The sequence below is a fragment of the Odontesthes bonariensis genome, chromosome 6, assembly GCF_027942865.1.
Source record: "Odontesthes bonariensis isolate fOdoBon6 chromosome 6, fOdoBon6.hap1, whole genome shotgun sequence".
Lineage (NCBI taxonomy): Eukaryota > Metazoa > Chordata > Actinopteri > Atheriniformes > Atherinopsidae > Odontesthes > Odontesthes bonariensis.
In genome coordinates this window covers 12,191,832-12,218,320 of record NC_134511.1, presented here as the reverse complement: position 1 = coordinate 12,218,320, position 26,489 = coordinate 12,191,832, and the positions used below count along the sequence as shown (strand labels likewise).

The 26,489-nt window shown below is 38.8% G+C and overlaps 1 protein-coding gene across 1 annotated transcript; it reads right to left on the bottom strand.

Moving 5' to 3' along the window:
- Positions 1–26,489, bottom strand: cabp7a (calcium binding protein 7a). The gene is made up of 5 exons (XM_075468948.1): positions 25,589–26,489; positions 10,382–10,525; positions 10,117–10,229; positions 6,912–7,062; positions 1–2,631 (listed from the first exon to the last, which is right to left on the bottom strand). The coding sequence occupies exons 1-5, from the start codon at positions 25,695–25,697 to the stop codon at positions 2,501–2,503; spliced, it is 648 nt and encodes a 215-aa protein (XP_075325063.1). The 5' UTR covers positions 25,698–26,489; the 3' UTR covers positions 1–2,500.

Genomic DNA, 26,489 nt, shown 5'->3' with positions numbered 1-26,489 from the left:
ATCATGAACAGAGATCACGTGTTCAATAAACATTTTTCCCAAGGACACGTATCAGAGTACAGTACAATGAAAAGAAAACATTCAGCAGACTATCAGCACATTTGTACAGTTTTCCATCTGTAAGAGAAAATAAATATAGTTCTGTATTTTTGCTCTGGTGACATATGATGAACATTTCTGGCCATTTTTCATGTGTATACACAATGTCAAAGTGTCTCAAACAATAAGGCAACAAAGCAAATTATCATAACTTCATTCCAGATTGAAATTTTTCCTCATACAGAAAACAAATCTGTTTAATTTGCCATCCATTATTATTCTATTTATTTATTATTCTTATCACAAAAACAAATACATCCTTCATGTCTAAAAGATTTCTGGAAACAATCATGGAGGTGAGTTGTTGTTGTGCTCTGCAGCACACCTTAAAGTGCAAAATAGAAACAAAGGTATTTGTTAAGAAATGGTCATATTTTTTTCTTTATTTTTACGAGTGTGTTGCTGAGGGTCATCAGATAATCCTCATCCGGCCTGGATCTGGGCCAAAGGATAGCCTACTATCATTGCTGGCACCAAGTTCATGAAGCTGCCAACAGCAAATGTAAAATGTGAATAATTTAGTTATTAGCGTTGCAGTGTTTTTATATGAAGAACTTTGTACGGAGTTTTTATTTACTTATATATTTTGGCGTTTTCATACAAATCTGCCTAATTTTAAAACAAATTCATTCTAGATTAATAGAATAGATAATAGACATAGTAGAATTAAATCTCTCCTGAAGAGGGAACAATCACTGAGATTTTTAGTACGTGTTAGAAAGAGTCTTCTCTGGTTTTGCCTCAGTTCAGTTTTCAAGCAATTGCTTTTGACTAATCCTACATCTAAGATGTCCAGTTATCTCACAGATCCTTCCGTCGCTTTGGTAATGTTAGAATATGTGGACAATAGACATTGATAGTGACAGACGTCATCCAGATGCATGCACATGAATCCAATCATATTTATGTGGTGCCTGACAGATATTTATATGTTATTGCAGTGGTTTACACCAATTGGGCCCCTTTCAAACTGAATTTTGTCCACTGTTGAACAGCAGAGCATTAAAATATGTCCTATTGCCAAAACTCTTATTTGCAAGTACAATAGAAAATTTGCTGCTGTCAACAATTAGAAGGTTCATTAACAGTTAAAGATTGCTCTGATGTTTGTTTCGCATAAAGTTATTGCTCTACAGCAACGTATCCAGAGGGGGAAATAAAGAACAAAGTGCACTCCTTCACTTTTGCATCCCCACTATCAACTAGATCAGTTTTAATGCATATTCTCTAAATGGTTGAGTGACAGATCTTGAATATATTTGCTATTTTGTGATAGTGAGAGATAATCATCAAGTACCCTGCAAGGCGAGACATCCATAGCTTAGCAATCCTGAAAAGTGTTTTTAGAGCATGTCCTACTGCAGCCCTTCTTTTTCATGCGGCTGTATACGTTTGTTATGACTGCTCAAACGCCGAGCCGCATATTTTGCTCACAGTTGTCATTAAGTGATTGAAAACAGTTCTGTTACACAGTCATAATGATTACTACATTGATAAGAACTATTACAAATGTGTCAAGACGACAGCTTAATTCCATGCACTTCATGCATAGATGATGGTCATCCTCCGAGACCTGCAAAGCAGGGAGAGTCGACAGATTACTGCATGTCCAGCCACTCTCCAGCCAGTTACCTGTTCATTCAGATCTCGGCTCGCTCCTCCTGAGAACTGTTAACCTCCTTCACCCCACTCCGTCCTACTCAGATTGAAGTCTTGCAGACTGTGAATGAGTGAAAGCATGCACACAGTCACAGCCATCTACCTGCAAACCCTCCCCATTATCTCCGTTTCATACGAGGCTATTGTTATTTCCAAGTGGTTTTTCGAACAGCATTGCACAGTGCAACACCGTGCTCTCCAAACCCCACACATAATACACTTTACAACCTCGGTAATGCATTTCCTCCAACACTTCCACAATATCCCACTGATTCTCTGTACTGTTTTATAATAAACCACAGGGTAAATTGAACAAATACAAAACTGGACAGTCACTACACTTGTCTCTATAGCTGCCACCAAAATATATTCAACACTGCTCAATGCACATAGCTAATGAATACTCAAGGTTGTTTATTACGAAGATTGATATGTATAGTCAGCTGTCCACTATAAACACACAGCTGTCTCTTTATAAGTGAGGTCCTGTTGTTCTGTTGTTCTTGAAACCATCAGTTTGTCTCTGTCACCAAGACAAACCCCTGCATGTGTTGTGTCCTTGGTGGCTCCAGTTCCTCTGCAGTCACCTGTTTTCTGTTTTGCAGCTGTGCTATTGTCTGTTTTATCTGGGTTTTTTTTGTTGTTGTTGTTTTTTTTCTGTAGCTCAGTCTCCCCAGTCATTTTTCTGGTAGCTAAAGTAGCCTTCAGGTGGAGGTTAAAGCCACAAAAATTGCCACAGCTTCTATTTCATGCCGCTTCGCAGCACCTGATTGGCCGCGATGAGCATGACGCTGATGATGAAAGCGATGGCGAAGGCGCATATCAGGCTCTTACGCACACAGGTTTGCTTGACTTGCTGCGTTGGGCTGGAGCCTGGAATAAAAAGTAGAAGAAGAGGTAGGAGGGAGCAGAGAGACGAAAAATAAACCTGAGGGTCCACTGAATTGGATATTATTTATTTATGCTTGACAGATATCTGATTGTAATTTCCAAATGAAAGAGCTCATCACAAAACCGTGAGATTAGATGAATACAATAATAAGGGATGAACAATGCCAAGAAAATTTGTGGGTAATTACATCTGGATTCAAATGCTGATTGGAGGTTTGAAACAGAAAACAAACGGATTAGGACCTGACTGGCATGTCAAATAATAAATATGCCTTCAGTGTAATCTCAAAGCAGTTGAATGAAAATAAACAGTTTGAATATGAATGTGTATATCTACTATACTTTATTTTCATCAAAAGTAGACATTAAATGTCTTCTGATTGGAATGATCTGGCTTTTTAAAAAAGAACCAGTTTATACTCCCCATAATTCTTTATATCCCCTGGAGGTTTTCTGGGAGGAAAATACCCCACATGTTTAAGTGTTTTCTTTTTCTCCCACCAACGAATAGATTTTCAGTTTGGAAATCAGAAAAGGGCACTGAATACATCCTTCTGTAAATTTGCCCATAAAGGCGTACTTGCTACGGAGAGTTGTTATTATGTTTTGCTGCAGCCATTTTCCCTCCACCTGCATCAACTTCTTTTCCAGTTGGGGATTTCCTGCATTTCAAATGAGCCCAACAGGGAACAGTCTGTGTAAGAAGATGGTGCTGCTGCACTCATGAGGTAACTTTTATGAGTGAGGACTAAGAACCTGAGGAGACGAAACAATGCCATGATTTCTCATATTAAGAGGGCACAGTATTCTGTACACGGCTGATGACTGGCTGAAGCTGATTACTATCTGCAGAGGATGATGACAGGACTTCACCTTGTGTGATTGCACCTCTTCAGTGCAAAAATCATGAGACTTAGTAAAGCTCTGGTAGTGAGGACATTTTTACAATGAAATCATTAATCTTAAGGAACATTATACATGTTTTTAAGTGATTAAAGAGACATTTCAGTAGAGTACAATTGAGGAACTGAGGGATTTTGAAACTAATTCATTCTAAATTAATAGATTAAAACTGTCCTGAAGAGGGAACAATCAAACAACACTGATTTTTATTAAGTGTCAGTATCAGAAAGAGTCTTCTCTGGTTGTTCCTCAATTCAGATTTTAAGCAATTGCTTTTGATTAATCATACTTCTAAGTTGTCCAGTCATCGTCACAAATCCTTCCGTTGCTTTGGTAATGTTAGAATGTATGCATCTGTATGTTGCTTTTCAGGTCAACTTATCATCCAAATTATCCTGTCATGTTAATTTACAACTGCAACAATTGCAACGGGTTTTTTTTTCTCCTTTTTTTTAGAAATAAGTCTCGTCTTTCCTGCCACAACTTTTGTGTCTGTGCTGGATCATGGAGAAGTTGTTTACATACATGCTTTACAGTGTTTACATGCTTGGATACAGTCTGCCATGGAGCTCTAAGGTTAATCACAAACCTTAAAACCCTTAAACATCTTACATTGTAAACGTAGGTTGGATGGTCTGATTTTACCTCCTATAGACTTAAAAATAGGGCTGGGTGAGTTAACTCGTTATTATCGCTTTAACTTCTTAATTATGCAAGTTTTATTATTTATTTCATTAATGTAAAAGTCTGTTGCTCACAGGCTTTTATTTTGTAAAAGTCTGTTGCTTTCTGCTGCAGAACCGGAAAAGAAAGTAATCGGCGGATCCACCAAACATGGAGAAGGGTACGGAACTTTTACTCGCCCATTTTCATTTTAAAGTTCTTCCAGACGGTGGAGTCGACAGAACCAAAGTCATCTGTAAACACTGCCAAGTTGAATTGTCTTATCACCGCTAGTTCCAGTCTAAAATATCACTTAAAGGCAAAACACACAACTGATACCAGCAAGTCATTCAAGGAAACAGACAGTGGAGCGAGGCTTCTACATAAAAATGCTGATGTTAAAAGTGTGTTTGCACAACAAATGTTATGGCAGTACATTTAAAATAAAATTAAATGCTAAAAGCTATACACTACTTTTGAATTCATTTTTAGATTTTGCGTACAAATGCGTACAAATGGGAAATCATGTGATTAATTAGATTAAACATTTTAATCGTTGCCCAACCCTACTTAAAAATAAAAATAAATTATTTTTAAAAAAGCTATTGTTTCCACCCTATCTTCTGAGCTGTATCACTTAAACATGTTACTGTTGTCACTCAAGATTTATTTCTTCTATCTATCCCTAAAGCCCATAATGAACTGGGGAAAAGGGTGTTTAAGTATGCTACTCCCACTGCTTGGAATTAGCTAAACAACTTCAAAACAAATGTTGACAGTTTGGAAGCAGAAACATCTGACTGTAAATAATACGGATGACTTTACTGTAATTGCCCATCTTTGATCTGTATTACTGATGACAACCTTTATATATGGCTTTTTTTATGTTCTTTAGTTTTGATGCATATGTCTGCTGTTGACTATGTGGTTTATCCATACTGTATAAGCATTTGTTATGCTTTTGTTGTTGTTGTTGTTGTTGTTGTTGTGCCCATAGAGCTGCTGTCTGTCTTGGACAGGAAACGTGCAAAAGAGATTTTGAATTTCAAGATTTCAGTTTTCCTGAGTAGATAAAAATGTAATTAATGAATAAATCATTTTAGGACTTATCAAAAGAAATGTCATATGGCAACCCATACTAAGGAAAAGATAACAGACCTTGCTCACCTATCTGTTATCAGCAATTTCAACTTTTTGGTAACAAACTTCCAGAAGCATCTCCACTTTCATCATGAGAAGCTGTATTATCTGGGAGATTTTGCTGATGCATGTTATATGTTCAAATCTGGGTCTTACTAATAAATGCCATTTTCAATTGAATAATGTCGTTAAACCTACTACCAGTGGAAAACCAGGATGTTTTTTATGGACATACAGTTATTGTTTCATCCATCGTATCGTTACATTTTGCATCCAAGAACCAGAATTTCTTTCAGTCTTTAAAGTGGTCTTGAGCAATAAATGTCCAGGCTTTCTGAAGGTCTTTCTAAGTTTTTCTTTAGATGTTGGCTGCTTTTTCACTCATTTTCAGTCCAGTTCTTGTATCTGACTGTTTTCAGGTACCACTTAATACTGGCCGATGACTAAAACATGAAATAGGCATCTAACTCTAGGGATGTACCAGTATTGTGTCTACACAAACGGACAACTTGGCAAATAATCTATTCTGAATTATATCTTTGCTGCATGCAGCCTGTTGCAAAGACATGCAGTGTGTTCCTGTTTCTTTAGTTGCATCTACAAAGAAATGTCAAAAATAACATTTTTGCACCTACAAGATTATTAGCATGAAGCTATTAGCCGACAACTTAGCATAACTCAACATAATATGCAGCATGTCCCAAAAAAGACAGAAAACTAAACAATTTGAAGACAGAAGTAGTAGCGGGCCTAAAAAAACTATCTACAGCAGATAGACAGTATCTCAGTCAGCAAAGACATGACACAGGACCTGTCAGATGCATCTGGACCTTCAGTCGATCCATCTACCATTCACTGAAGCCTCAAAAATGGTCTCCAATGAAGGGTGGCTGTCAGTAAGCCATTCTTAAGGAAGCTAAGTTATGCCAAAAGACATAAGATGTGGACTGAAAATCAGTGGAAACAGGTCTTATGGAGGGATGAATCCTCCTCAGAGCCCGGACCTCAACATTATTGAAGCAGTGTGGGATCATGTTGACAGAGAACGGAACAAAAGGCAGCCAACATCCAAAGAAGAGCTTTGAGATGTCCTTCAAGAAGCCTGGAGAACTATTCCTGAAGACTACTTAAAGAAATGACAAGAAAGTCCAAAAGGGTTCAGGCTGTGTTAGAAAATAAAAGTGCTAATACTAAATGTGGACCTTTAAGCTCTTTAGAATTGTAGATCTTTAAGATCTTTGAATTGACAACACAATTGTAAATCGTGTTTACAATTGTGCAAAATTGTTATAATATATTATAATTGCCTAATATACTGCGTTTCCATTGATACTTGCACATGCTTCAATAAATTACTGAACCAATTTTCTGTTTTCCTAGCAATATATGAAGAATTGTGGCTCACAAAATGTACAGTTTTGTAAATCTGATAATCAATATGTCAAATAATAATTTTGAAGGATCTGATCACATCGAATAAGCAAAAATTATTCCGGAAAAGTAAAACACAGGAATAAATGCAGTGAGGTGCTAAAATATAAGGAGGTTTTCCTTACTGTCAATATCCACTTGGCACTCCCCTGGGTTCTCTATGTGATTCTCCTCTGTCATAATGATGTTCTCAATGTCTTTCATGGAAAGATGATCACAGAAGGTGTCATACAGAAGCCTCTTCAGCTCCTCCACCGTCAACTTCTGCATGTCACACTGGAGATACACACACAACTGAATATTAACACGAACATGGGCTGGCGGGCACAGGAAACCAATGCACACAAATGAAAAGACGGACGTTAACAGACACATTGTGCAAGGCACAAACGTGCACATATATCTATATACATGTGCACACACACACAAATATGCAGAAGACGTTAGAAATTGTAGTGCTGTCAGGCAACGAGAGAATGTCACATTTCTCACCAAGGCAACATCCAGTCAAAATATATAAACTTTCCCGTGTGAAATCTTCTTAATTAATGTAATTTTTTATTTACATTATAACATTGTCAGTTTCTTTGTCCACTTGTAATATTGAATATGCAAACCCAATTCCAAAAATAGTTGTGATGCTGTGTAAAATGGAAATATAAAAATGGAATGCAATGATTTCCCAATCTCATGAATCTATATTTATATATATTAGAGTAGAGCATAGAAAACATTAAAACGTCGAAAGTGACATTTCACTATTTTATGAAAAGTATTACTTTATCTTGAATTTGTTGGCAACATGTCTTAAAAAAGTTTGCCCAAAAAATGTGTTTTTCTTTTCTTTCTTTTCCGTTCAACAACAGTAAATGTTGTAAATGTCTGAGAAGTGAGAAGATCATTTTCTGGACTTTTGACGGAGGAATGTTGTCTCATTCCTGTCTGACGTAGGACTCGAGCTGCTCAACAGCAATTCTTTTAAATAGTTTGTTTCATAATTTACCAAACCCTTTCAATTGGTGAAAGGGCTGGACTGCAGGCAGATCACCTCGACTCTTTTACTAGGAAGCCATGCTGTTGTAATAGATGCAGTATGAGGTTTTACACCTTCTTGCAGAAATCTAAGGCCCTCCCTTAAAAGACATCAACTTAATGGGAGCACATGATGGGCTAAAACCTGCATATATCTTTCAGTATTGATGGTGCCTTTGCAGTTGTGCAAGTTGCCAGTATTAAAGGCACTAATTCACCCCCATACTATCAGAGATACAGGCTTTTAAAAGGAGTGCTCATAACAAGCCAGAAGCTCTCTCTCCTATTGAGCCCAGAAGATGCTGCATCCATGATTTCTAAAATGAATTTAAAATTCATTCTACTGACCACAGAACAGTTTTCCACTGAGTCCAACCTTAACCCTAACCTTACATATATGGCTTCTTCTTTACATTATGAGCTTAAACCTGTATTTGAGGACGGTACGGTGAAATGTGTCGACAGACGATGATTTCTGAAGTTCTGGTATTCTTGAGCCAATACAAGGATTTTCATGTGAAAGTTATGCCCGTTATCAACGGAGTGCTGCCCGAGGGCCCAAAAATCACAGAATTATCCAAAATTGATTTTCTGCTGTATCCCCTTGTGCAATAAGAAATGTCCTCAGATTATCTGAATATTTTGATGATATATATATATATACAATATTTATATACAGTAGATGATTGAATATTCGAAGTCTTTGTCATTTTACATCAAAGGAACATTTGATTGTTTTCTATGGTCTATTGTGAAATCAGTATTGGTTAATGACATTTGCAAATCATTGCATTCTGCTTTTATTTACATTCTGAACAGCAGACCAACTTTTTCAGAATTGGGTTATAATGATCGACTGTCTTTTATATAGAATTACAAAAGAAAAGGCTTTTTTTTACTACAGTTAAACAAAACAACTGTATGCAGGTCTGAAGCCATTTCAGTTTGGCAGTTAATATCTTATCACAGTAATGAGTATGAGCATCATACATGAAATGCAATAAAAGTGGGCAAGATAGGGTCTGCTAATATAAGTCTCACAATAACACAGTACATAATCAGATTATATTTTCACTGAGCTTGTTTTCACTGGTGAAGTAAAATCATTTATTTGCTTAAAGTTTTAAAACCCTTATGAACTAATATTTGCTTAATCGAACTGCATATTCATATTTTGAGAATAATCCCTTTATGGCTTGAAAAGGTTTAGATGAAAGTCTATGAAGTTGCGTCTTTAGTATTAGGCTCGGGCAGCTGTAATTTAGGAAGTAAAGTGGTCAAGTGGTTGTGGGATACTGATCCCCACAGCGCCCTCCCAATGTTTTACGCACTTGTTAGTTGCTTTGGATAAAAGGGTCTGCTAAATAAATCAATGTCGTGAAAAATTTGTGGATCATTGAATATGCAAATCAGTCCCACCAACCCGCTATTACCCCATGCAATGAAGTTCAGAGTGCTTATTTAAAGCAAAAAAGAAAAAACCCTTAACTCTCCAAAGCCAATATATATATAATGGAGTGAAAATAATACTTTTTTAACATCCCTCCATTGGTGATCTATAAAATTCTAATGACATAAAAATTAAAAAAAAAAAGGTTCAATAGATGTCGTGCGAATGACTAAGACCAAAACAAAAAAAACAAAAGCCCAGCTAGAATATCCCTCCAGGATCTGTGGCTGCTTGGACAGCTCATGTACGTTACTCATTTCCAGCTCAGCCTGAGCCGAGCTCGTCTGTGTGACCGGAGGCTCTGTGGGATCAGTCCAGCAGCACATGATCGATACTACTATAACGTCTCCTACACTACATAATCTTATGTGAAGCTATTCAGTCTTTGAAACTTTCAACTTCGTGACTTCCCAAACAGGGTTTTTTTTTTCCCATTTACGGGGTGCACCAAGAATTCCCACAAATCCCCTCATTTACACACGATTTGAAGCCCCACCATCTGACAGGTGCTGCTGTGCTGTTATCGTGCAACTACGACAAAGGCCATTTTGACGAGAGTTCCATCCCACCAATTTCCATCCCACTGTCAAAATAAAAAGTTCATTAACTAATGAGATGTCTGTAAATGTCTTAACATCTGCTTTACATCGAAATTGACGCTAATGCTCTAAGTACCAGGACTGTCACAACAGTAGTTAGGCCTCCCATGAGCAAATAAGTGGAAATGACAATTAAAAAATTGGTTTCGGTGACGTTATAATGATTCTTCGCTGAAAAATGTGCTTCACCTGTGACTTCTGTCTACTGCCTGTTTAATAAGCTGGAAATAATGTCTGAATAATGAGCACCTTCCAAAAAACTGAGTCAAAGTCAGTGCCGTGGAACTTGTCTGGCAACCCAGCTGCCGTCAGCTTTGGACCCAGAAGAGTAACAAACTCCTCGAAGTCCACCTGGCCATCGCCTGCGAAAAAAGAAGAACAGTTGGTATTTATTGTTGCTGGGTTTGTTGCCTCCTGTGGTTAACATTTGTGGGTAAACAGCAAGCAAAGCTGCTGTGTTTTTACAGTCAAAGACAAGCTAAAGATAAAAATACAAGCTGTGCATTGGCCTGACCGTCCATGTCCAGTCTCTGTATGATGACTTCCAGTTCCACCTCATTTGGCATGTAGCCCAGGGAGCGCATGGCCATGCCCAGCTCTTGCTTTGAAATGAACCCATTCCCATCGCGATCAAACACTTTAAAGGCCTCACGGATCTCTACAGAAGAAACACACAAACACAAACTGAGGTCCTAATGCGAATCGGGATAGGGTAGTAACTGTTCCACGCACCAAAGACACATTTCCTATATCATATCAATGGAGAACAAATTCCACCACTAAACAGGCAAAAAAGAGCCTAAAGGAAATAATCAGAGAAGATCGGGACATGTAAGGGCAGAACATTGACTTATGGGGGTGAATCAAACCTGTTTGATTTCAAAATAACTTGTGCTCCCATAGATGATTGGAAAAGTGGGGAATTCTGCATGCATGACATAATTCCAATAAATTTTATGTTTTAATTTGGGAAAAAGTTATCAAAGCAATATTTGCATAAAGTCAAGTCATCATAGTTTCAGTTTTTAGCAATCAACAATCCATTCAATTTAAACAAGCTTTTACTTTGCTGCATTCATGAAGCATTTAAAGGAGAACTGCTGTATTTTCGACATTAAGCCTCTTTTCTGAGTCGTCTGCAATGTTTTAGAACCCCCCTCACCGCTTTTTTTAATTTTACTGCTGTCTTCGGTATTTGCCTAATTTTGATTCATCTCAACCTGCTTCAGAATGGCAAGTCTTGTGCATATACAAAAAGGTCCGTAAAAGCACAACAAACGTCCGTTTTCAAAATCATCAACTCACCGGAGTGGTTACTGGTGTGCACTGGTAATCCATATCAAATTTCGTTGCGAAAAGTTGCTTCTGTCGTGTTTTATTTGGCAGCTCGTTCATTCTCGAACTATTTTCTTAGCGGTGGCGGAGTAATATCAACGAACATCCAGTACAAAATGTCAAATAAAACACGACAGAAGCAACTTTTCGCAACGAAATTTGATATGGATTACCAGTGCACACCAGTAACCACTCCGGTGAGTTGATGATTTTGAAAACGGACGTTTATGGTGCTTTTACGGACCTTTTTGGACATGCACATGACATGCCATTCTGAAGCAGGTTGAGATGAATCAAAATTAGGCAAATACCGGATACAGCAGTAAAATTTAAAGAAGCGGTGAGGGGGGTTCTAAAACATTGCAGACAACTCATAAAAGAGGCTTAATGTTGAAAATACCGCAGTTATCCTTTAAGTTTTGTGCATTGAAAAAATAACACAGTCTATATGTTACATTCACATACAGAGTTCATTCACTACACAGAGAAACACATGGATTCTAAGTGTGGGCTGACTATTGCTTTGTATTGGTTCTGATTCATACTATATGCATCTGTTACGGTGGCCGACATGTGCAAACGCGCTGCAAACGGCGAAACAAATCCAACAATAAAATGCTGCAAGAGAAAAATGCGGCAATCACAAACACGACCGGAGCGCACGCGCTGCAAACATCAAAACACATGCAAGACAGAAACGCACAGCAAACATCAAAACACATGCAAAACAGAAACGCTGCAAACATCAAAACACATGCAAGACAGAAACGCTGCATACATCAAAACACATGCCAGAAAAAAATGCGCTGCAAACTTCATAACACATGCAAGACAGAAACGAAAGAGAGGAAAGTCAAAAGGTACGTTGTCATTTATGTCTTTTTTAAACACTTGGCCGTAATCTTTTACCTTATAATAGCGACATAACTCCGCTGCTCTTCTATAATAAAGTAAAAGATTACGGCCAAGTGTTTAAAAGGGACATAAATGACAACTACCTTTTGACTTTCTTCTCTTTCATTAATATGTTAGATCTCCCATAGTCGATCCCCTATCCCACAGGTCGAGACCCCCTACTGGCCTGGCGAACTTCCGTTGTGTTTTGAAGTTTGCAGCGTTTCTCTCTTGCATGTGTTTTGATGTATGCAGCGTTTCTCTCTTGCATGTGTTTTGATGTATGCAGCGTTTCTCTCTTGCATGTGTTTTGATGTATGCAGCGTTTCTCTCTTGCATGTGTTTTGATGTATGCAGCGTTTCTGTCTTGCATGTGTTTTGATGTTTACAGCGCGTGTGCTCCGGTCGTTTTTGTTATTGCCGCATTTTTCTGTTGCAGCATTTTATTGTTGGATTTGTTTCGCTGTTTGCAGCGCGTTTGCACGTGTCGGCCACCGTAATCTGTAATGTTAGACTACATTTACATTGTCCACTTAATGCAAATTTCATACTTTCATCCTCGCTCCCTTTAGCAATGGTTCACCACACACTGAAATGAACAATAGGTAGGTATAAACAATATCTCCACCTCTGCAGCACTGATTTTGACCGTTGCACATTGTTTCCTTAGATTCCCCAATTTTCATGGAAATGTGACACATCAACACTCAAAAAGCCCAACAACACTGCTTAACAGTAAGAAACTGGAGTTAGTAACACCAGTTACTTTCAGATAAAAAGAAGAACTGGAGGCACCAAACTTGTAAAGACATCATCTACAAGACCTTCAACTTAGCAAAGTCAAATTCAGTGAAAACATGTCACACAACCAAGTAAAATTTTAACTCTGGGGTTTGCAGTTTTAAAGAGAAGATCATCTTTTAATTTTGCAGCGCTTTCACAAAAACAATTGGAAAATTTTTATTTATTTCTCCTGCTAGAAACACTGCATACTTACCCCAATTATCTTGTTGTTTTCTTGCCATTAGACACTGAATCCCCTAATCTTTTATCAAAATACTTTTCTAAGATATCTTTTCTCCTCAGTTTGCAGGTAATTAGCCACCGTTGAGTTTATAAGGCGTAGCTCTAGACGGAAATTTTGCAATCAACCTCAATACTGAGAGTTGTGTGAATGGGATTTGCTGCTCCAATGATTTACCAGTGTGTCAGAACCACAACAAATGGCTAAGCCTCAAGCCAAAGAAAAACCCAGCATGTCAGTTTGACAAATATTTCAGCTGGAAAACAACCTTAAAATATCAATGATGGCAGGAAACAGTGTCTCATTCGGGCAGAATTCAGGGAAATAGTTTCTTGTAACAGAGCGCACGTCCATGGAATAGAAACTGCGCCACAGGGAGAGGGATGCGTAGCAATCATGTATTACAATGGATTACATCTGAGCATGCAATTTATAAAACCAAGCAAAGTGACAGTCACAGTAGCTATTTTTCACATTGTTTTTCTTACAAGATGTTTTCCTGCAGGTATACTCTGTATCATTAATAGCCTCCACCTGTGTTTTTTTATCTTCCCTGAGCAAGATCTTATTGTTTATAGAATAACAATACCTCAGTATCCACCTGAGGTCCTTGCTCCATCTGTTTACTTTAGAAAGAGGGGCTTTCACACACTTTCTGAGAAAACATGTTGCTGCCTTGCAGAAGCCCCTAAATACAGTGCCAAAACAGATTTAGCAAATGCTATGTTAAAATGGCTCTCTTTATTGATTACAGTCTGAGGTGAGCAAAAACTAACAAAAGATGAGTGGCGTTAACAAATTAGATATATAAAAAAAAAAGAAATTTGTTTTCTAGGCCAGAATGAAAAAAAAAAAGGCTTAAGTCTGAAATGATAAACAATCTTACAACTGGATTCTGGATCCATTATGAATATATAAATAAAACTACTTGACTTCAAATAAATCAAAATTAAATCTTTGAAGTAAAGCATACCGTACATAGTACTCACTGATATGATTACAAAAAGAAGATTAATTGAAGTCTAAAATGTCCTAAGGAAAGATAACTATATTATCTCATCTCTTATTAATTCTAAGAGCCCCAGATGAGCCAGAATCACACGCCTCTGTCAGAACAGTTCAATCTTATCTGAATTTCTGTGATATTGATCTTTGCTTGCAGAGATGGCCGGAATCATTCTGTGTAATGGAGATTAAAAACGTCCTGCAAACCATTGTGACTCATTCAAATTGTGTATGTCCAATAACAGTCCAAAGCCACAATGCATTTTCCTTGTTATAAAACAGAACATTTTTTGCTAGGGATTTGAATTGCTGGTGGGAGGCGTGCAGTGGGTTTATCAAGTCATAGAAGTTTTCCAGAGCGATTGGAAATGGACGAGATGAAAGAACCAAAACAGTAACAACTCGTGAAAGCTGCTGAGTCAGGCTGCTGTTCTTTGCAATGGTTTGTCCTACAAGCTGGCACTTCCACATTGCATATAGTTTTCTGTTCCCAAAGTAGTGCAATTTTGGTGCAAACTGTTGCATGTCTTTTTTTTTTTAAATTTGAAATACAGTCAAAGCATTTCATGACAGTAATTACACAAAGTGCTTTTTAAAGGAATGAAGCATGACATAAAAATACATTTCCATGTTTGTTATTGTCAAGATGAACCTTTTTTCAAGTGTTTTAAAAGCCAAAAGCAAGAAAAATAATCATGACATAATTTCCTTTGAAGTGCAACTTTTAATAGTCTCCATCTTTACTGCAGGTCATATCATCCCTTGTGGCCTAAATTCCATATTATCTCACTCTGGGCTTTGTTTAATTCTACTGTTTTAGCTACTTAATATGTATGATTTTTCTACAGAATTAGAAGCTGTTCCTGTTGTTTCTTCCATGTGGTGTCTGGGGCTGCAGCTCCACCAGGGAGGTGTGAGTATTTTTGGTTGAAAGTGTGTGGTATTTGCTTTGATGTACAGAGGTGCTTGGTGGCCTTCAGAGATGCAAGGGCAAGCCATCCCCTGCAGTGTGATCTGACACAGGATGAAAAGCCTAAGTTAAGACCGAGATCCGAGAGCCAAGTATCTGATGTTGAACTCCCACAAGCGAAAGGTGCAGAGCACTCCCTGCACACTGCCGTATAACAATGTGGAGCAGTACTTGTAGCAGCAGAGAGAGAATTAACAGTCTGTGAACAGCACAGAATATGACACAGGTGGTGTGGCTTCATCACTAGATATTTCTAAAAACTAGACAATATCTTAAGAACTCTTGCTATGATGCTCACATCATAAAATGATAAGTCATCAGAAAATGGAATGGAGAAAATGATACGTAGAGATCAAACTCAAAGACACAAAATATGGGCAATATTTACTTTTCAGGGCATGCCTTGAGCAGAGCTTTTCTCTTTTTCAGGATAAATACAATGATCATTGAAAAATTTAGCCTATTACACATGGTGCGCTTTGAGGAGAACAGGCTAACCCCAGAGCTTTTCCAACCGTGAACTGTCCATGAACGTAATCCAGGGCTTCTTTTTCCAGAGTCAGAGATCCTCGTTTGCCGCACTCAGACCTGCATCTGATAGGGCTGCTTTGGATTGTAATTCCAGTGCACCCACTCTTTATGTAAGACCTTATCAGGATGAAAAAAACACTGTGCTTTGCTGTTTGTGTGAACCTGGGCGACTATTTTTAAACACCCATGGCAACCTTAATACGCCTTTAGCTGCATAAGGGCTGACTTGGACACCCAGAAGGTTTTACATTACCATAACAGGCCTCTAACAAGTCTCCAAAGAATTCAAAAAGAGTATATGGCAAAATCTAAGCTTAAACTGACTGTGTGTTAAGGGAAAATCCCATTTATGCGTTTGAATTGAAACTCCTCCCAACATCATGAAATATATAGCACATTAACTTCACCAGTGCACAAATGAAATAGGAAAAAAAATGGTTTAAAGGTTGAGGTGCTTTATGCTCTATGAGGGAAAAAAAACCTCAGCCATCTTCTTAAGCCCCACTTGACCTCGAATGATGGAACATTTTAGCCCATTACTGTTTCATTTCTCTTTTCCAGAGGGGAAGAAGAACCAGCGATCCGTCTCAGTTTTTTTTCCTTCCTTCACTCTTACGTTTTCTGATCTGTAAGTTTTCATCATCAGAGCCTAAACCAAGCTGAGCCGGAGCCGATACCCACAAAGCAAAAGCCCAAAAGAAGCACCTCAAACAAAGGTCAGATGTAAGTTATCAAAAGCCTCTACTATGCATCACAGCTTATCCAACACTCCCTCATCAGTTCCGCCAAGTTAATGGTATCCTCTCACTTACGGATGCTGTTTTTCTACCACTATTACTGTGTGCTGGAGACTTTGCCGCATTGTTCATCAAAGGGAGGAAATATTAACCGCAAGAGAAAAGCACTTCACCTTCCAAAACTCATCACAGTTCATTTCACAGGTAATAAAGTCTGCTGGATCCACTCCTTCATGGCAGTCAATCAAAATGGAAATAAATGACTTTAGTTCAACCTACCCGACAGCCGTGATCACAGCATTTCATGATATTCCACGCTAATCTGCGCCTCCTGTTCTCCATCAAACCCCATTTTGGAAAGGTTGGATCGCATACCAGATTGCATCGATTGATTAACTGAGAATTTCTATGAGACCGTGCTTGCTGACGCAATCAAAATGTCATCTGTTCAAACTACATCACGTGGAAGGGAAAGAACAAACGCCTTACTCAAGATTGCACTGATTCTATTTCTCGTAATATGCAAGCTAACATTTGTTTGCATTTTCTCTGTTTCAGTCATGAAGCTGTCCTGCAGGGACCAGCTAAGTAATAGGTGTAATATGTAAATCCAAAGTCTTTTTTTTTTTTTAGAAATCATGATGTAGGAATCACAATCTGTGGGTCTGTAGTTGTTTGTTTTGGACAAAGCTTAGCTGTCTCTCTTTATGCTTTTTAATGGGTGTCGGCACATTTAGTGGATGAAAAATTACATGACAGAGGGCATTATCAATTTAAAGCCCCCACAACTAAAACACCCCCTACCTACCAAAAGATTACGCTGCTGCATTTCCACTGAGATCAAAAATATGGGCTAGATTAGGCAAGTTGACACCGTTGAAGTGTCAAACATCTCCTCGTGGTTGCTGCAGACACACAACACCGTGAAATGAGGAAGTGCGCTTCACCTGCATTTATTCAAGTATTTCTGCAGGGTTCTGGGTTTTTATTTGTGCCTTGGAGCCTAAGCTCTGTGAAACAGAGATGAATGTTTAATTTGTTTGTCTCTGTTGTCATTCTCTCTGCCAATTCATTGCCACGTTCACTCCTCCACCACAGCTCATGGTGTAGCACTGTCTCTCACCAGCTGACTGAATGTTTGAGTTTGCGTGTTGTGTTTACAAACGGCAAAACAATTACTCCTGCAGTAAAATTTCAAGATGACAGATTTGAAACGCAACGGGGAGGTTAAATGTAAGATGACTGAGACAGAAGTGAGATGCAGGGAACACTCAACCAACCAGAAATGTAACTGTAGACATTAATGAGCTGTTAGGGTTTTAAAACCACACATTGTGAGTATGTTAAATAAGGATTGTATTGGCGATGGCTTAGACATGGCTTCGGCTTATTTTTTTCTCATCAGTTAACTTCATGCAGTTATCTTGCTTCCTGTTTATTTTGTAGAGATGCGCCAGTTGTGTTTACTTCCTGTTCTTGTTTCCCACCAGGGTTTCGGTTACTGATTGCCACACCTGCACCTTGTTGTCATTATCTCCAGGATTTCTTTTGTTCAGTGCCAGATCTTTGTCACCTGGCACCCCTTCCCAGTCTGCCTTCCATTTTCTGTTAGTTTGATGTTCAGCCTTTATATTCCCAGCTTTGGCAGCACTTTTAGTTATTTCAACAAAGCTTTTGGTTCTGACAGCTGCTTGCCTTCCACCTATTTCATCTTGTATAGAGGTCCTTCACTTCAGCCCATTACAGCTCATTATAGCGTCAGAGGTGGTGTGTTTTCCTTTTTTTTTCTTTTATACCTCCAGACAGAGATAGCTGCTTTCCCCTCTTTTTCGCCTATGTTAGCTTGATATTTAGAGTGCCAATGATGGATGGGTCTAAGTGATCTCTCTCCAAAGAGCAAAAGGCTGTTTATGTCAACACACAGCGGTAATTGTAACACTTACTCAACAAATTCAAACAGTTCAATGGAAAAAAAAATGTTTGAATGATTATCTCTGGAATATTTTAGTTTTCAGTCGATTTAAAGCGGTATGTGACACAATGCGACACGTTTTTCTCAATCACTTTTTACACCCTTCCGAAAGTGGTTTCACAACTTGTGGCTCACCAGCTGTGCTGCTGTCTCACATCAACCCCTGAAAAACGGCTCATTTATGCTCACGTCTATTTCCATCGATGTCAGATAGAGCCTTTTCATACGTCACATCCAGGTGGGTGAATCGTTCGAAAAAGCCCTTTTGAAATCCGTTTCTGTCTGTCTGTCAGGCAGGTTGCATGAGGCAATCCTCCATCAGGCAGAGAAAGAGAGCAACAGCTGAGATCTGAGCAGAGTGATGGGGAGACGAACAAAGTGAGATTTATTATTCTCATTCATGCTGCTTTTATGGCTGACCACCTTGCCACACACCCATAATGTCACAAACTGTGGCCTTTCCTCAGATGAATGAAGTTCATTTTCATTTCTCTCCCCTTTGACAGTTTCAAAAACAACAAACTAAGATTATTTCAATACAGGTCTGAAACCTTTGCTCCAAACTCCACAAATCTGACTAGCTTTCCACAATGAACCCACAAAATGTTGCTTTATATTTATGTCTTTGGAGTTATTAAACATGTGCAGCAGTGAGCATGGCTGATGCTGCATGTCTTTCTTCTTTGTTAATCAATAACAAAAGCCGCCTGAGTTATATAATGTTATTTGTCAGACTTGCAGCATTGTGATAAGGTGTGGATTGTGAGGGAATGTGTAATGATGCTGACAGTGGGAATCTTGATTCAGTTTTTGCTATATTTTTATGCTCAATGAGAGAGAATGTTAAAAAAAAGGAAGAAAATCCGAGACAGAGCACTTTGTTTATGGAATCCAGTTGAAGAGTAACCCTATTCTCAGTAAGAGAATAATAATTTATCTAATTCAGACTCCCTGGTAGAGAGTCCTGCTAATAGCAGTCAATAGCTGAGGTGAACAGATGAGAAAAATAAGTGTCTGGCTTTGGTAAACACATCTGGTTGATGTGAACACTCTACATTCCTGAAAATGCACCAGCATGTCCTCTTCCATCACAACTGGTCATTTCGCTATGTATTGTTGTCTAAATCTTAGCAGTGTACGGTATTAATAGTCTCAGCTGACCCCTCAGAAATACACCCACACATCGCCCACTGATTCTGCACCGATATACCTTATATTCATGATTCTCTTCTTTCCGAACAAATGCAGATGATGTCTTTAAATAGCTTCATTTGTGTCGATGCAAGTATTTCCAAAGGAATGGAAGTCAACCGTCGGCCTCAGGGCGAAGAAATGAGTCAATGTTGCGGCTGCCACAACTGGAGGAGTCGAGCAGAAACATCAACAACGCCTCACAGGCAGTTTATGCCATTAGGAGCACGGTGGTGTCAGTGTTTCTTTGAGCAGCTGTCAGTCAAAGCCATTTACCATTGCAAAACCTCTGCCAAGGGAACAACAACACTGCAGCTAAAATAGGCTATATCAACATGTGTTAAACCAGGGAAAGCAAAACTATTTGCAAAAACAGAAGGAGGTCTGATTATCTTCAGAAAATAATCCAAAGTGCATTTTTATGACTCAAGATGACGCGAGAGGAAAACAAGCTCCTTATTTAGTCATGTCCACAGTCCATAAGCTCTGACTTTCAGAGTTTCATCATTAAAGCGCCTGTTACCTTTTTCTCTGGCAAAAATCATACTAATCCAATCTGTTATCAAGGGATAACAGGTTTTGGAGATTTGCATGCTGTTATAAGTAATCCAACCAGAAATATTCAGTGTGATAAGATAGTTCTTGCCACCACTTTGTGTGATATAACAAAGTAAATATAAAGGTGTAGATGCAGTTACTCTAAATCCGGCTTTGGCCCCATTATTTCTACCATTTCCTGTTTGCAGCAGTCCTCCGTCCTTGTGGGGAAGCTATCTGCGTTTGATCTTGAGTATAAACACAGGGAGATAACTTTGTAAGCTGCGTTGATTTTGACTCCTGCTGACAGTTACTCTGGGAGTTGAAACTGCACCTTGGGATATTTGTCCCTGCTGGGCCTCTGTGACAGCTTTGGTTCTGGATACACTTTCATGCTAATAAGAGAAGTTTTTCACATCAAAATAAACACTCTGGAAGTGGAGGTAATTGAATGAGAAAAAGTGTATTGCACGTTATGGATATTGAACAAAACGTTTTTTTTTATGATATTTCATTTCAGGCACCATTTGATATTCCTCAGATTGTATCTACATAATAGGGGCTGTTGCTCCACATATAATATCCATCAGATGTGACATTTAATACCATTCACATTGAATAACTTCCAATGTGTGGTTGTATTTCCCCTTTTAATTTCTGCTGTATGTGCAGATGAATAATGCCTGCAAGCATGAAACATAGCCACGACTAATCTGTATTGACATTTAGTTTCCAAGAGGAAAGGCTATAGTGTGCAAATGATTATAGTATGGCAATAATTTGATATTTCTTTATAATTTCATTTTCATCTTCAATGAATTGCAGTCACAATGCTCTTGTTTTTACACGTAAAATTCAGTCATTAAACCATTGGCGAATTATCTTTTCGTTCAACTTTTTCCAGCAGTTTGCCAATGTATATCAAATAAATTAACTAATTAATTAGTGTTGCAATTTATCAAATAGGCATGAATAAAATTAGTTTTTCAGCCTGGTCCCAAATTAATAAAGGGTCCAAGCTTTTGCGGGTATCAGACAAATATGTCGACATTTAGGTTGCTTACATGAAAGCGATTCATAGAAATGTGCATTAGGTTTCTCTATACTGCAAAGTTATTCTCAAACAGACCTTCTCTTAATGTCAAAATGTATTGACTATATAAGAAAACGAAACATCTTACACATCGGTCCTAAACTAATAAAGGTGTTTTTGAGGTTTTTGGTGCAAAACTCTTGAGAGTCTCTCAGCTACAGAAGGAATTTGGACATAATTTATGAAATTGTGGTAAATCACAGCTCCCATCCAACTTTAAAGATGTTTTTGTTCTTTTTTTGCAAAGGGAGAAGAGAAAAAAATATCAAACTAAGATTTTGAACAAAAGGCTGAGAATATTGACACATATTCAGTTGACATGGAACATTTGTGTCAGTAGATGTCTCCTGTGTGAGTGAGAGACAATGAGAGAAAAGTCAGAGCAGATTTAAACTTGAAATTACTGATTATGACCTTGTTGAAAAGACCTAAAGACTCTGCCACTGCCCTTAAATTCAGTTTGTGTCTACAGGAAACTCCTGGCACCTGTTTACTTGAGCGTCGCTGTGGGGAATGTTGCAACTGCTTTAAGCCCAGGCCTGGGACTATTTTGGAGCATCGTCCCATAGGGCTGTTGTTAGGCAGTATGAAAATGGGCTTCCCACTTAATTCCACCTGAAGCGATATATTGACAACGAGCGTGTGTGTGTGTGTGCGTGCGTGCGTGTGCATGTGTGTAAATGGTGGTGAAGGAGGTCTAAACTATACTGAGCTGCCATAATACGACCAATTGTTTTTCCCTCTTGTGTAGGAGGGGAAATAGAGAACATAGAGTCCAGCTCAGTTTATGCTCACAGCACTGGACATTAAGGTACTTGCTACCACCCTCCAGCAGCAACTACCCCAGCCCCAACCCTCCCACATGCACATACACACACATGCGCACACATTTATTGAGCATCTAAAAAAAGTTTTGTTCCAATTATAGCTGTGACAGCCATCTCAACTGCAAAGTACGGCGCTAGTGGTCCATTCCCAGGAGTGTCCATGGCAGTAATTGAAAATCAAGTCTACGGCTATGCGTGCCAATAGGGCTTGAGCCTCCTGTCCCTATACATGCACTCACACACACACATATTCACTAATGTACAATTTCTTTGCGTGACAAAGCTCCATATCCCTGATGGCCAAGCTGATGTATGTGACACCTCAGTGTTCCAGCCAATTCTCGTCCGTCCCTCAGGAGATGAGAGTGGTGACAAGGCACTGTCACTCGAGCAGCAAGTTTCTCATCAAGAGGTCATTTGTGAAACTACTAGTGTCACTGGTGTCAAAATCTAATCAAAAGGAACTAAACGTTGCTCAGTAGACATTAGAATTTAACACTAATTACTGTTTGCGGTAATAACACTCCAGAAACCACAAAAACTGTAACCTTTGTGTTTTCTTTAGAATACCTGCTCAGCGTTTGGAGTCCTTTGAAACCCACGTCTGCATTTGTGAAAATTACAATAATAATTTAATTGAGTCTTTTTTTTCTGTTTTCTAACCATTTCGTATAAGGTATGTGTGTTTCTTTAGACTTTCTTTAGACACACATTTCTGATGGTGATAAAAGATAGATATATCTCAACAAAGCATCAAAACTGAACCAAAAAAAGGAAATGTTTAAGATTTTACTTTTTCTGTGGATTGCAGACAAATATATGATGATTTATGATGTTGAAATGGAAAAAAATTCATATGTTTTCTCCAGTATTGCGATGTTACTTATGCCTTTGTCAGGCAGGCCCCAAATAAAAACAGATAACTAGTTTGATTCAACCTATATGCCCAAATTTAGTTTAAGAACCACAAAACCAATTGAGTTGCAAACAAATGCCTTCAGCCTCAGTTCCACACCCTATTTTAACAGTTTGATGTTGACTTTGTTTAAACCCAACCATGGCCATATTCTAATCAAGTTATGCATATAATTTGATTGTCCAAATAACTTTTGAGGTCCCCTTGAAATTTAAGGATATCTACACTTCTTTCTAAATACTAATAGCTTATTTGGAATTTCAGAGGGTAATGCTGAGTAAAGCATACAGTCAGCAGCAAATATTGTGTCAGATTTAGGAGCACACTTCTGAAAGATACAATCAGCTTCACACAATCTTTATGAGTAACTCACATAAAGCTGGGTGGATCATTAAGTGGCAAGCTAATGAAGAGCAGTTTTCTAGTTGTCCCTTAAAAGTTGCTTTGGTTTAGTGAGTTAATCAAACAGAACAAAGATCCAAACTAAACATCCAGCATATTCAACAGAGTTATGCAGGGGAGAAAATGTGTTCAAATCCCTGCTGCAGCGGGGCTTTTGTCTGCAAAAGCTAAAAGCAAAGAGTTTTCAAAGCCTCAATCTTGACACATACACGTCAATGTATTGACCTCTTTGAGTTGTTCCTCATTCAAACAGTCTGCTTTATGAGTTTTATATCACTCCCATGTTGTGCTTTCTAGCAGGAATAGCATGAAAAATCTCAGCTACACCCTTGACGACAACAGTAACAATGTTCAGTCTCCTCTGGAACTGCTTTTAAAGTCTCCCTCTTTCACAGCTTGTGAGCCATGTCAATACCAGATCACTACTGCTCTCCAACAGCTGAAACAGCCTCTGTTAAATGGGTATTACCCCAGACTCTCATACGCTCTCTGCAAAGCGTTCCAAAGCCTCTCCAGTCAAACTTCCACTATAGGTTGAACTGTGAAGCCCAAATGGCTCACTTCGTCTCATGACAGCATGTAAGCAGCTGGCAGAAGAGGCTTTGATTTAATTAAAGTTAGAATGAAATGTCGTCTGCTTAATGCACTCAAAACTAGAGGGGTGAAGAGGAAACTGAGACTCTTTATTCTCAAGACCCCCGTCTTAATGAATGAAATATGAGACAGTCCTCTTTTTTACACATCTATGTGCACAATATCTCTTTAAGCAGAATGCCATGTTTAATAATAAAGTGCAAATACAATAAACATCCCAATTCCTATTTTATCACAGACTCAGTTTGTTGGATGTCAAATAGAAAAACATACAATATGGCTATAAAATACAGGGTGACACCAGAAAGCAGCTCGATGTATCTTCTGCTATTTGTTTCTAGTTGTCTTTGAGCTTTGTTTTCAGAAACTGCTGTTGTGTAAAACATGTTAGAACATCTTTTGAGAGTCAAGCCAATTCATATTTGGTCTCCTCCACTTAGCTTTTGAATTGATGTTGACCACAACACAGAACAGGATTTCGTTGGCATCCAGATTGCGTGTGTTTCTCTGTTGGTAGTGTACAAGCAAACCACTATGAGCGAGAACGTGAACGTGTAGATGTCAATGCAAACATGTGAAGCTGCAGGTAGTAATAACAATTCATTTCCAGTTGTTTGCGTGGAAATTCTGCACCACCACCCACAGACAAGGGGTTTCAAGGAAAAAAAACAAAGAACACGTGTACACTTTAGTCATAACCTTTTCAAGGAGGCGTTACTTTTCAAACCTGCTGTGCACATTAATATCCGAATCTTTCCAGTGAGGCAGTCAAAACTGTCAAAAAATGTCTCTGCTCCTTGTTTCCACATCAAAGTGTTCAGTTTAAGGTCACAAGGATGAAAGGTTTAGTAAGTCTAAGTGTTTGTGACTGGGACTTCAGAGTCTCAGGGGCTGTTGGATGATAATATGCAGATGTTGCAGGTTTATATCACAAGCACTCCAGCCACGAATCTTCTGAGGATGCCAAATAATATTGCACAACCAGTTGTGCAATATCATTTCTCAAAATCTATAAATTACTTTTCTAAATCCCAGCTGCTAGCGATCGAATGCACATACTAATAATTCTGATAACTTTCTTTAAAAATTAGTATAGCATTCGTTGCACATGTTGGTTGGATCATAGCTCGGTTAAAAAAAAATTCAGACAAGAGGAAACATTTTTAGACCTCTAGAAGGTGTATGTTGCCAGGCTGAATGGACCAGTGAAGTCAAGCTTCCATAAACCTTATTCACACCCACCAGGCTCTGGTTCTGGAGCTAATGTATCAGCGCTGACCTCAGAGAAAACACTTCATGACAAGAATGCATTTTGTTGGAACAAAATCAGCTTCACAGTTAGGGGGAATGAGATTCTCTGAATTGGCTACAAATCCACATGTATAACTTCAAGGAATGGCAGGGAAGTAAGCTGATATTTGAGTAACATTGTTGATAAAGTGGATTTACTTTGCACATTCAATTTCGTGTATAAAGATCGCAAAGAAAAATCAAAAACCTCTCTTTGAAATTCAAGTCACTCAAGCTCTCTGAGCGCTGTCCAAGGTCCTGACCGCGCGTCTCTTTGACGGAGCTCCGGTGCAGGAGCTGACAACATCGGCTGCCGCTGCATGAACTTGTCACCAACTAACAACCCCTGTGTACTCACAAGTCTGTATAACCTTCAGATCTGTATGAACAGGTGTATTCTCACCTTCAACTTCGTCTTCCGGCAGGTTCACCGGGGGGCTGTAGGAGAGGATGTCGGGGATGGTGCAGATGCCCCGGTACATCAGAGTGGAGGTTACTGGATGCATCGGCATGACTGCGACCTTTAGTTGCCACCTGCACCCTTGTCATAAATAAATGTCAAAAGAGAGGTTCTTAGTTCCCCCCACGGTCACCGAGGGAATGGAGAAGCGAGTCCATGGATGAGAAAAGACGAGTGAGGTGGGAAGCGGTAGATTCCGCAGCGCGTCCGCCTTAATCTTCTTGTTGGTCAGTGAATAGAAAACAGGAGAATTGAGGCGGGTGTCCTACCTCATTGCAGTATTTAAGTTTATGCTTTGGAAACAAAACAAAAGAAAAAAGACACTGATTCGACCTAAGACCGAGACAATGCGCACAAATGCAATAACTGCTACATCGCCATAAGCTCAGACAAGCTCCACATCTGAGCTGATTAGTGGAGGGTTATTAGTCTCTGGTGTAAACCGGCCAGTCGTTTCAAAATTGTTAGTTAGGAGTCCACTGATTGCGTGTATTTTTGGTCCCGGGGATTGTCTGCTGCAGACAGATTCATGAATCCACTTGTTGGATACTGTACGTGCGCTCACTTACGCACTGCTTCTTAAGCTCCAAACACCCTCATGGAATCCACAGAAACGGCGTGCTGAAAAGGCTTATTTAAAAATAAATAAAAATCTAAATTTGCCGTTTCCAGTCTTAATTAGATGATATATCAACACGCTTCAGGATCCTCAGAAACAGTAATTACACGCTCGTTCTTAATTGGTCCTATGCATGGGAGCGCATTTTGATCCAGATGTTGAGTCCTGGAGTGTTTGTTGTGAAATGAATTTCGGTGCGGTTCAGAAATGTTCTCAGTCTCCTCT